This window comes from Clavispora lusitaniae (genome assembly GCF_014636115.1).
Source record: "Clavispora lusitaniae strain FDAARGOS_655 chromosome Unknown tig00000223_pilon, whole genome shotgun sequence".
Lineage (NCBI taxonomy): Eukaryota > Fungi > Ascomycota > Pichiomycetes > Serinales > Metschnikowiaceae > Clavispora > Clavispora lusitaniae.
The window spans coordinates 305,078-317,425 of NW_027093981.1; the positions used below are offsets into that span (position 1 = coordinate 305,078).

The 12,348-nt window shown below is 45.8% G+C and overlaps 5 protein-coding genes across 5 annotated transcripts; 2 read left to right on the forward strand and 3 right to left on the reverse strand. All coding sequences in view use genetic code 12, as the record gives it.

Moving 5' to 3' along the window:
- Positions 1-616: 616 nt before the first annotated feature.
- On the forward strand, positions 617-1,729 carry ASP1 (asparaginase; the record flags this gene model as incomplete). Its single annotated transcript, XM_002614257.1, has 1 exon — positions 617-1,729. One exon carries the CDS (start codon positions 617-619, stop codon positions 1,727-1,729), a length of 1,113 nt encoding a protein of 370 aa, XP_002614303.1.
- Positions 1,730-2,563: 834 nt separating this feature from the next.
- Positions 2,564-4,654, reverse strand: FAA4 (long-chain fatty acid-CoA ligase; the record flags this gene model as incomplete). The annotated part of the gene is made up of 1 exon (XM_002614256.1): positions 2,564-4,654. One exon carries the CDS (start codon positions 4,652-4,654, stop codon positions 2,564-2,566), a length of 2,091 nt encoding a protein of 696 aa, XP_002614302.1.
- Positions 4,655-5,601: 947 nt separating this feature from the next.
- Positions 5,602-7,155, reverse strand: INO1 (inositol-3-phosphate synthase; the record flags this gene model as incomplete). The annotated part of the gene is made up of 1 exon (XM_002614255.1): positions 5,602-7,155. One exon carries the CDS (start codon positions 7,153-7,155, stop codon positions 5,602-5,604), a length of 1,554 nt encoding a protein of 517 aa, XP_002614301.1.
- A 2,817-nt stretch (positions 7,156-9,972) lies between these two features.
- CHT3 (Cht3p) lies at positions 9,973-11,508 on the forward strand (the record flags this gene model as incomplete). Its single annotated transcript, XM_002614254.1, has 1 exon — positions 9,973-11,508. One exon carries the CDS (start codon positions 9,973-9,975, stop codon positions 11,506-11,508), a length of 1,536 nt encoding a protein of 511 aa, XP_002614300.1.
- A 73-nt stretch (positions 11,509-11,581) lies between these two features.
- FOB63_004496 (uncharacterized protein) lies at positions 11,582-12,337 on the reverse strand (the record flags this gene model as incomplete). The annotated part of the gene is made up of 1 exon (XM_002614253.2): positions 11,582-12,337. One exon carries the CDS (start codon positions 12,335-12,337, stop codon positions 11,582-11,584), a length of 756 nt encoding a protein of 251 aa, XP_002614299.2.
- Positions 12,338-12,348: the final 11 nt, after the last annotated feature.

Consider the following 12,348-nt stretch of genomic DNA (forward strand, 5'->3'; position numbering starts at 1 on the left):
CTTGAATGAAGTTGAATATAGTTATTCATACGACTGCGCTTGATGCTAGCTGTCGACTTCCAGATAAATAGTTTTATACACCTACTGTGAGATGTTCAGTCTCCATTCCACGTGGAATGGTGTCATTCCAAAAAAGTACTGTAACAATGTTAGAATTGTACTTTCAGATTCTAGCATTCCCATTGTTCTCGAATTGGTTGATAGTTGTCAATTGTGAGACAAAAAAAAAGTCACACACATTGATTGTCTTACTATCTGCAACATTTACTCTCGAGAAACTTCATTCCTTAGTTTTATTATGTTTTATCATGCAGCTTTTAAATCGCCGTACACTTTTCAGTCATCGTGCGCAAATACGGCATTTTGTGCGGAGAAACTCTTATATATACCGGCTTTCTAGTAGAACTTGCAACTGTCCTGTTGCCAGCTTGATTATTGACTCCACCTTGATCGCTTGATTATTTAGTCCATCTTGATCGCTTGATTATCTATTCCGTCTACTGATCTATTGATTATCTATTCCCTCTACTGGTCGCTTCGCTCATCTATTGATCTGTTGATCCATTTGATATTCCCTACATTCTTACCTTCGCTCCACGTCTAAAATATTTCGACCATGCCAAGCGGATCTGACATCGAGATCCAAGAGGACCACACTCACGACCACACGGTTTTCAAAGTCCGGTACCGGCAAAACTCTGTGTCTACCATCGACTCTGTTTCAAGCCAGGGCTCGCTTCGTCTTCCCGTCATCAAAGTTTTGGGAACGGGCGGAACCATTGCCGCCAAGGGCTCCACCGCTTTCCAAACCGCGGGCTACCACGTCGATCTCGCCATTGAAGATCTCATTTCCGTGATTCCCGACTTGTCCCACACATGCGAATTGCGCTTCGAGCAAGTGTTCAATTTGGACTCCAAAGAGTTCACGGCAAAACAGCTTTTGGAGCTCCACGCCAAAGTGGAGGCCGATTTGCAGCACCACGACGGCGTGGTGATCACTCACGGCACAGACACTTGCGAAGAAACGGCGTTTTTCTTGGACTCCACCATCGAAAGCGACAAACCTGTTGTCATGTGTGGAAGCATGCGGCCGCTGACGTCTGTGCTGGCCGACGGGCCTTCCAACTTGTACCAAGCATGTGTTGTGGCTGCAAATCCTCAGAGCCGCCACCGTGGTGTTTTGGTCACCTTGAATGACAAAATTGGCCTGGGCTACTACATCTCGAAAACCGACGCCAATCTGTTGGACACATTCAAGCTGTTGGGCCACGGGTACTTGGGAAACTTTGTCAACGGCGAGGTACACTACTACTTCCCACCGCAGCGGCCCACGGGTCGCCGGCTTTTCCGTTTGGGCACGGCACCGGCTTTACCGGAGGTCATTGTGTTTTACGCCCACCAAGACTTCAACCACGACTTGGTTAAGCTTGCTGTGGAAAACTTGGCTGTTGCCGGCATTGTAATGGCAACAATGGGCGCCGGTTCTTTGCGTGACGATACCAATGCTATGTTGGCTGAGCTTTCACAGAAACATGAGATCCCTGTGGTATACTCCAAAAGATCTATGGACGGTATGGTTCCAACCGGAGCAATGCCAAAGGGGCGCTACTTGGTTGCGGGAGGCTATTTGAACCCGCAAAAGGCCCGTCTCCTCTTGCAGTTATGTTTGAATGACAAAATGGGCATGCCGCAGATCAGAAAAGTGTTTCGGGGCGTGTATGGGGGTTGATAGTGACGAAGCCGTCTGATATAGAACTATTGACCATTATAGACTAATAAATAGAAGGCAACATTAGAGATAGAGCATGTGGTGCCGTGACATTGTAAAGACAGGCCTGGCCCTTCTACGGCAAAAAGTTTTTCCCAATTTTGAACCGCTAAGCTAAAAGAGTGGCATATTTCATGACAGTAATAACGAACTATTTCGAATATTTCTTTTAATAGCCTGTACCCTTTGAAGGGAATTCTTGACGAGTAACTATCCCAAGTGCAAAACACTTTAAAAAAGTTCAATCTCCGTAATTATAAATGCGATTAGTAATTGCTGACTTGGCATCTGACATCTAAAGGAAATTAGTCATTTCAGAGCTTTAGGTAATTTAAATGGTCTGGCCAGAAATTAGTGGGCACATTTTGCGGATCCTCGAGTAGCATTATTCCCTTATCTCCGGGATCTAGGCGAGAGTACTATTCTTACCGAGATAGAAATGATCAGATAAGCATTTCGTATTATTCAGCAAATAGGCTAGATCAGTCACCGGAATTGAAGCCGGAAAAAAGAAAGACAAATGGTATCAACTAACATAGAGCAAGCGTTAAAGTCCACGAACTAGAGAATAAACCTGCTAATACAGAAGATTCACAGCTCAACGCAACCTTCGCATGTCTTGTTCAAAAAATGAAAGTGTCCGAACTTTTATGTTTGGGAATCAGGTTAAAAGTTTTCTGGCTGGTGAACCCCCAGCTTAAAAATCTACAATAGGTACATAAATGTTACATTCACGCGTCTATCAACACGGCTGGGATGGAAACAATAGTGATATAAATTAAACTAACCCCGTTCCTAGGCGTACGCCTTCTCAACATCCTTCTTGTACGCCTCAAGAATCTTCTTTCTCTGCAACTTTTGCGCCGATGTGACAAAGCCGTTCTGAGGGGTCCACTCGTCGTCGATCAACACGACATTTTGAAGAAGCTCAATTCCCTTCAATCCTTGCGACTTACCAGTAGCCAACAAAGACTTGTTAACCGCATCCACGACTTTCTTGTCGTGGTAAAACACGGAGATTTCCTTATGCTTCAAGTCTTCTTCTTTGCAGAGACGCTCATCAAGCAAAAAGTTCTTGAGATGCTGCTCGTTTGGCAAAATCATGGCAATTGGTTTCACCTTGCTTTGGTCAGCGTAGACACAAATGTTGAGCACAAGTGGGTTAGATCTGTAAGTGGACTCCAACTTTTCCAAGGCAATATATTCACCGTTGGCAGTCTTCACCAAGTTTTTCTTCCGGTCAATGATCTTCAAGTGTCCGTTGGATTGCCATTCACCAATGTCACCGGTCTGGAACCAGCCGTCTTCAGTGAAGGCTTCAGATGTTTCCTTTTCATTCTTCCAGTACTCTTTGGTAATAGAAGCTCCCTTCAACAAAATCTCACCTTGGTTGTTCTTGGCAAAATATCCAGCATCTGGAACATCCACCAACTTACATGTAACGGTACCAACCAAACTTCCGACAACACCATATTCAAAGTTTGGAAGTTCAAGAATACAAGCGTTCGCACAAGTTTCAGTCAAACCGTAACCAATCAACATAGGGCAGATCAACGTCGTGATGAACACTTGTGTGTCTCTTGAGATAGGAGAGCCTCCATTCAAAACAACACGCAATTCACCACCTGTAGCAGCCTTGACTTTCTTGAAAATAATATCGAAGATCGACGATCCAGGAATGTGGAGCAGTTGCATGGTGGACTTGGCCTTAAAGGACGCCCAGAAGATTTTCTGAACCACAGATGGCAACTGCTTAACCTTGGCCATAATTCCCTTTCTCACATTCTCCCACACCGTGGCAACACCAACCATGATAGTTGGACGGAACTCAGCCAAGTCCGACTCACAGTTTTTACAAGAGGCATCGGTCAATGTCTTAACGTTGGCGTAGCCAAGACAGCCACCCCACCAGAAAGAAAGCAACTCGAAAACCATCTCGAAAATATGTGCCAAGGGCAAAAACGCAATGATACGGTCAGTAGGCTTGACCAAGTCTCTGCTTGCATTGGTAGAAGGACCTGTAATACCAGCCAAGATGTTAGCCTGAGTTAAAACGACACCCTTAGGTTCGCCTGTCGAGCCCGAGGTGTACATGATACACGAAATGTCTTCTGGCTGGGACTTGTGCTCGAAAGGAGTGTCGACCAAGTCTTTTCCTTTGGCCAAGACCTCTTCGTATGAGAAGAATTGGATATCTGGACGCACTTCCAAAATTTGCTTCTTTGCCTTTTCAGCCTCCTCGTAAATTCTGCCGCCATCTCTCTTGTCGGCAGGGTCAATTTTCTCCGAGTGGATGATTGTTCTCACGTGCGGGGTCTCCTGTAATGGCTTAATCAAGGCAGAAAGAAGCCCATTGTCAGTGAAGACAGCATTCAGCTCTGTCGAGACCATAGAGTGGATCAAACCTTTTTCGCCCAAGGTGTCGTAAGCAGTCACCACAGTGATGTTTTGGTGTTGCGCCGCCAAAAACGTCTTCAACCACTTTGGAGACGTCGACGCAAAAATGTGAAGCTTGTCAGAGCTTGGCTTCAAGCCGATCTGGGCAAATCCATGCGCAAGCGCCTTGATGTCGCTGTAAACCTCAGGATAGGTTTGATATTTGTAGTGAGACATCTCGTAGTAAGTCCATGCCTTGTCGACTTTCTGCTCCTCGCCATCGACAATCTTGGTCACCTTCTTCGTCTCTCTGTGGACTTCGATCAAATCTCTCCAGCCCATACATCTGCGGTGGGTGTTTCTGGCCACACATTCCTCGAGATACTCGGTGACGACATTGGCTTTGGAGTCGAGCGGTCTGATCAATGCAGCGTCTTTTTGCGCAGTTCTTCTTCTGGGAGCAGTTTCGCCGGGTTTCGCCGGACCAACAGGAACAGTCGTTGGAGCCATTGTATAGTTGGATAGGATTTGCTAGCGGAACAAGTAGGTTGCGGAACAAAAGCCGGACGGAAAAATGGGTGCACGCAACTATTTATATGGGTGCGAGTGCGGAACACAAAAATGCCACCATGCGCAAGAGAATCCTTGGTGCAAAGAGGGGTTTTGCCTGTTTGGTCTTTTGCCATTGAGAATGACCATATTACGTCGAAACAGTGCATCTATTTTCTTTTTTTCATAATCATTTAAATTCTCTTTCTTGGGTCAATGCCTTTTACGATGGGAAAGCCTTGGCCATTTTTTGGGCCCAACTTTTTCTCATGCGTAGAATACCCAATTTAAAGATACGGCAGAAGTGTATGCATCGCCATTGCGACATTGATGCATTTACGTGACTTGCTCGGTTCGGTTTCCCTCGATCCGTTTATATATCGGGGCGTTTTTTTTTTGCAGCCAGAGGCTAATTTGAACATGGCGCACGCAGACACATTTTTTGTTGGGTCGCACATGACGGATCCCTATGCGCTGGGGAAATGTCGCGTAGCTCCAAATAGCGCCATTGAGACTTCTGCATGTCCCAGTACATAAGGTCGCTTCTCGGTCGTGAGTAAATGTCGCTCGTGGGTGCCATTGCGTTCTTGTCGACATGCTTGCAGCACGTCTCTCTGCGGCTCTTCACATCTGCACGAGTGCACTTTGTGCGTCATTTGCAACTGTATTCACATGTAGGGATCACTCCCTGTGGTTCTGCACACGGCATTGCTTGAGACCAACAGTGGCAACAGTGTCTAATTCACCACTTATCGTGTCTTATCTAACACATGAGATTTTTTTCCACTGTGCTTTTGAATTGTCTTATCATTTTGAACGCATTTGAATTACTTGATTATAGAAAGAATTTAAAGTATTCGACTTTTCAATTATCTGAACTATTTTCAGCTCAATTACTTAAATACACCTCAAACCAATCTCTCTTCAAATCTCAACTCGTTGTTGATAGGCATTCCGACCAACAATCTCAACAAGTTTTCCACAGCCAATCTTTGCTTATTCAAGCCATTGATGGCCTTGAAGCCAGGCTTGGCTAAAGGTGCCTTTAACCAGTAGCTCAACAATGTCAAGACAGAGTAGAAGCTCTCGTACTTATCGCTGCCAACCTTCTTGTATGTCACTCTTTGGAAAAACTCTGTCATCACCACCAAATCAATAATCAAAGGTGTCGCCAACAACGAATCTTCACAGACATTGTGGATGGAAATTTTGTTGTGCCCGCCCAACATCAATTCCGAGTAATATTCGTCCATGGCAACTTTCGAGTCTCCGACAGCTGGCAAGTACTTGATCACAATGCAGTGGTCCACTTTGTTGCCCGTTTCTTCATTGTACAAGATTTCGTTGGACTCAATCATGTCGTCCACAACAGACTGCTTGGAAATTTCCTTGGACCTGAACTGTTTAGGCGCAGACAAGTTAAATCCGTCGTTGTTTCCCAAATGGTTGTACGATGCGATGGAAAGAGGCTTGATACCGGCATCCACGAGGAATTGGGCCAAAACAGACTTCACTTTGGTTTGGCCACTTTTGAAGTCGTCTCCGCCAATGAAACTTTGGTGCTTTTCTGCCAACTCAATGGCACCAGGAACAAAAGTGTTTTGCGGAGATCCGTTGATATATGGAACCTGCTCCAAGATACATGCCACGGCGAAAACAGTAGAAGGAGAGACCTCATCATGGTTATCCTTAATAGCCTTGAGCAAGTTGTCTGCTGTGTCATTGACTCCACTCAAAATGTCAGAGTATCTTTCTGTGTTGGCAGTCCACAAGACAATAACCTTGTCCAAGCCATTTTCTTTTTTGAATTTTTGAATGTCACTTCTGATGCGTTCTACATCCTTCCACTTGTCACCAGTGGTGACATTGCCTTCTTTGTCCACATTGAATACGTTGTCTGCTCTTTCCTTTTGGTTCATGGCAATGAAATCCGGATAGTACACAGAGGGCAATGGGACAATCTTGTCCATGTGCTGAACCAACTGTCTTTGCAAGTCGTGGTCCAACACTTTGGCTCTCTTCATGGCCTTGTCCAATGGCAACTTGGAAATGTCCCATCCTCCAATAACCAAATCGTTAGGATGAACAAAAGGCAAAATGGAGTTGAATGGAGCGTACACATCGTTGCCCTCCTTGTCCACACCAAGCTTGATGGTGGAAGATTGTGTCACAGAGCCGTAGTAGTTTGGCTTGACCACACATTCTTTGTTTTCGAAAGAGATATTGTGCTTATTGGCCAAAGTGGCTGCAACCATAGTAGTTCCGTTGTTTCCGCCCAATCCAACGAGCATCAAACCTGTTTTAGGCACCGACAAGTCCACTTTGAACTCGTATTCTGTCGCAGTAGGAGTGACGGAAAGCTTGCCGTTGGCTTGTTTTTCCACCGTGGCAGACTCATAGGTGAATTTGGTGTAAAGTGCTCCATCTTTGGAGACAGCGTTGGTGTTGAAATCGACAGACATTGAGAGAAGTGGTGAGAAAAGAATGAATTGTCGTCAATACTAGGACCACACGTCTCCCTTTTATACCCTAATTTTTTTCCAGACCGCCAATCGGAACGTTAAAATGAGCTGCAAGACCCGGAGGGGAATATCCTGCACAATGCTGCACGTTCGCCGAGTTTTCGCCGGATGGCCTCCTTGTGTGCACGTCCAATTCCCCAACACATAGCCACTTCTTGTTTGGGACACCCCTAGTCCATAAGTACAGGGCGACGCGCCTTCTCATTGGACAGCGGCCGTTTGTGCTTGACTTTGTTTACTTCCACTTTCATGCTAATTTCACATGCCTAGCCGACAGTGGGATGTGGTTGGTCAAAAAGTATATCCTGGCATTTTAATTCGTGGCTGGAGTTACTTTAAAATTTCTCGCGTCAACTTTTGTCCGAACTGCGGCATTATTCAGGTAGCTCGTAAGTTCTGTTGAAACTAATCGAGTAAGTATTTTCGATGTGAAAAGCCTCAACAAGTTGAAAGAAAAAAGCCATCAAGATTCTTAAATGACGAAAGCGAATCCTTCAAGAAGATGATTACATACACATCAGTTTATCTGGATACAAACATTTTTATAAAGTGGAAAATAACTCTAGTTGCTTCTAACCGCATTTGAATGGACTGATAGATTTCCAATTATTTTTGAATTCAGAACTTCTTTGATGCTCTATTCTACTTAGAACCCATTGTCCTTCGGTGGATGCAGAAGCTGGTTTTCCTACCTTTTCCGTCTCTGTGGAGATTTATCAGGCTTGTTTGTCAACTTCAGGCTTTGTCTGCATTAATACACTGAATTACTTAACAAAGCCCTCCACATGGTTTCAATTAGATATCAGAGCAAGTGTTTGTATAACTTTGGAGAATCCATTTTACTGGATGTTCTCCAACTGACTGACAAAGCCCCACAAGCATTGGTGAGAATGCAATCATCATAATCGGAGGCTACATTTTCATCTTGGAAGTGGTCGGGAGGAAGCATTGATAGAAGCTTAATCAAGTAAGCTGAAGTAGTTGTAAGCCAGTGTGTAAAATGGCTTAGACCAAATGACGACAGCTTCTAACTGCAGAATCTGAAGGTTGCCTCTAAAAGGCGAAAACAACGTATTGTGAAACTCAAAGAGGCTTTCCACTACTTTGATTGGTATAAAAGCCTGATATGAGCGTTTCTGTTTCCTTTGGGTCATTTTATGATACCGACTTTTGTTTATCATTCTGCCCAGATTGTATGATGAACTTTTCTGCCATAACTGCCATTTGTTTTTTTCCTCTGAGAATTCTTTCGTTCTACTAATCAAATGTAGGTGCAAAGAAGTATCTCACCTTATTTTTCTGTGACGTGGTACGATTATTATTTCACCTTGCAAGGCTAATGGTTAGATCTTGCATTCGCAGTGACTCGAGTGCAGGTGTATCTTATGCGCCATTTAGATTCACAGCTAAACAAAAAAATAAAATGGCCACTCATAGAAGAAAGCTTTGTGATAGTAGCAGAGTAAATCAGTCTTGGTTTTGTTCAATTGCATATGTGTAACAGTAAAACAAATATTGTCGTCCACCTTTAAGCATGATGCAACAGCCAACATACATTACAATATGCCTCTGACGAAATGCAACAACGACATAAGAATTTTGTCTCACTAACCATCTCCACTAACCATGACCAAAAAGTTGACAACCGTTTTGGTCATCTTTTGAGAGGCAGACTTGCCAGAAACGGAACTAACGGTTTTCGGCCCTTGGCAGTACATAAAGTATGACGTTTTGGCACATGCTGCAAACCATCATTTGACCTCGAGGGAATAATTACGTCCCAAAGCGAGAGATTTCGGAGCTTCATCCCGAGGATACGGTGAACTTTTACCAAAGTGCAACGTTTTTAACCTGAAAAGTCCATCCAGCAAGCCATGGTGCGTGCATATGCGCACGATACTTTAGATGGTGCAGGTTTTTGCATCATCTCAACAAGTCAAAGAAGTTTTCTAACGTCCAACGTGGACAGATGTGCTGCAACCTATTCGACACATGCGGCAAAGAAAAGTCCCAAAATTGCCATTGGGGATGTTCCTTCAGGACTGTGGGATATCACGCAGTTTTCCGACTCTAGGCCCCTTTTTGTTTTGACTGAAAGAGTGTCTTGTTGCAAGCTACGATTTGGTAGCCTTTTGCCGAGCATTCCCCAAGATCCGCGTTTCGATTGTTTGCGGAGTCCGACATTGTGTTGAAGGAGTTGACCAAGGTTTTTTAGTGAGGAACACCTCCTGTGCGACGCGCGACATACGCCTAGATGCGTTTTCGACTGCGTTTTCATAGACGCACCTCATCCACGCGTCACTCGCGTTGAATTCTGTCTATTTCTGCCTGAGCAAGTCGCTGAAAAGACTACGGTGGTCTTTGTAACACACAGAATTGACCTATGACATCCTTGGGACCCTCAAAAGGGGAAAAATTTGAGCTAGAACGAGAAAAGAAAACGACGACCCTGCATATATGCGTCGTAATGTAGACGCATGCACGTCCCGCAGAAGTGCTGGCCCTCATTCATTTGGGTGCAATCTATCTCCTTCTTGAGACAAATGGCGGTTTCCACAACAAACAAACAGCGCCTTGCGTCGTCCGTGCGTCATAGAATGTTTGGCTCATCGAGCAACGGGGTTTGCCCAGACTAATTGAAACATCCCATATATAATACCCGTGTGTCCCCCCATGTAACACCTCAAACTTCTCCATTCCTTTATCTCTCCACCAGTGCTTGTGCCACTCCTTTCACAGCAACTAAAACACCAGCCAATGCTTACTAGTGCAGTGCTTTTTCTTTTGGGTGCGCTTGTCGCCACTTCCAGTGCTTTTCTGGCCGCGTCCAGTAGTAATGTCGCATTATACTGGGGCCAGAACTCCTACGGCAACCAGCAGCGTTTGAGCTACTATTGCGCAATGGACTCTGTTGACATTGTCATCTTGTCTTTTGTCACGGGCTTCCCAAACTTGTCCTTGAACTTCGCCAACCAATGCAGTGACTCATTTAGCGACGGTTTGCTTCACTGTTCGCAAATTGCAGAAGATATCAAGACTTGTCAGGACCAAGGTAAACTTGTTTTGCTTTCCTTAGGTGGAGCCTCGGGAGCTTACGGATTCCTGAGTGACAGCGAGGCCGAGACTTTCGCCACGACTTTGTGGAACAAGTTTGGCGGTGGAACCGACAGCGAAAGACCTTTTGACGATGCAGTCGTCGACGGATTCGACTTTGACTTGGAAAACAACCAGTCCACCGGTACCGTGGCGCTTGGGAAAAAATTGCGGGAGATTTTCCTGACAGACTCTTCGAGAAAATACTACTTGTCTGCCGCTCCTCAATGTCCATACCCCGACGCTTCCACCGGAGCAATGTTGGCGGGCGTAGACATGGATTTTGCCTTTATCCAGTTCTACAACAACTACTGCCAGTTGGGCTCCAACTTCAACTGGGACACCTGGCAATCGTTTGCCGAACAGACGTCGCCTAACAAGAACATCAAAATGTACGTCGGATTGCCTGGTGCCACCAGCTCGGCGTCAACGGGCTATGCCGACTTGGCCACCGTGGAAAAGTACGTCACTTCCTCAATCAAGCTGAGCGCCAACTTCGGTGGGTTCATGTTGTGGGACGCTTCGTCAGGCGAAAGCAATGTCGATAGCACAGGAAAGTCATTTGCGGCGCAACTCAAGGAGTATGCGGCCTCTGGCGCAGGTGCTGCTTCGGCCGTTTCTTCTGCTGCCTCTTCTGCTGTCTCTTCTGCTGTTTCTTCTACTGTCTCATCGTCTGCTCCAGCTATCTCATCTGCTACCTCATCTGCTCCAGCTGTCTCTTCTGCCGTTGTTTCTTCTGCTGTTGCTTCTTCTGCTGGTTCTTCTGCCGCTGTTTCTTCTGCCTTTTCATCTGCCGTTGCTTCTTCTGCTTCTGCTGTCGTCTCTCCCGTATCTAGTTCTGTCTTCAGTTCTGCCCCAGTTCTTGTTTCGAGCCCCATCACCAGCTCTTATGTTCCTCTCACTTCATCGGTCTTCAGCCCCGTTCCTTCTGCTGATCCTTCTGTTCCAACCTTCAGCCCTAACACCCTTGAAACCACAACAGCTGTCTACAGCTCTCCTGCTCTCACCCAATCACCTGAGGTGTCGCTGGCCCAAGAAAGCTTGGCCAGTCTCACTCCTATCACCATCACCGAAGTTTCCGATGCTTCGACAGTCACCATCAGAGGATCTGTGATCACTCACCGGGTGACAAAAACACGGACTGTTTCGACTCGTTATGTTACAGTCACGATCTACAGCGCGCCACCTGTCGGTTGGTAATGAACCCTAATGAATACCCAGTTTTGAAATATATATGTAATAGATACGATTTTTGAACCCAACGTAAGAGGATCTAGAGCTGTCGCCGTATGAGATGTTTCTCTATATCTAGCCCTTGTAAAAGCCGCCTTAGTTTGCTGTTGAGGTACACAGGACCAACTTTTGCGCCGCTCCAAGAGGCCAAGTCAAACACGTCTTGTGCGTCTGGTTGCATGGCCAGCATGCGTATATGCGCCATGGGTATGCTCGATGTATTTAACTGTGCATGCGCCAGTGGGGTCAATGGCTCGGGCGACACTAGAAACATGAACGTTGTACGCCGTGCGGTCCTGGTCTTGACGTGATAGTCATAAATGCCTCCGAGCTCGCGCACAACAGTGGCTCCAATCTTTCCCGAGTGGTTTTTGCACTGTACCAAAACAGAGACATCTGAAGCCAAGTCAATGTCGCTTTTCGCTGCAAGCGCACCTGCTGCAGCCTTCCCTGCGCGTTGATACTGCGACAAGTCCCATTGACCAAATAGATCGATACCATAATCTCCTGTGCCGCCACTCCGAGTCAAATTCTGGCAGTTCAATTGGGACTCAAGCACATGCTTTACTGCGAGCTCGTACATGGTCCCACGAAAAACGGAAGATTGGAGATTCGTGTCGTTGCTTTTGCAATATTCCAAATACTGTTGGCACGATTGGACATCGCGAAGAATCAGAGCGTTACGGGAGGATGAGACCCTACACGCAAGGAATATCGCTGTCTTGTATCTGTAATGATACCGCACAGACGGTAGACTTTTGCCTCTAGCAGTAGGGCAGCGCGGTATGTAGATCATGGGCGCTATGC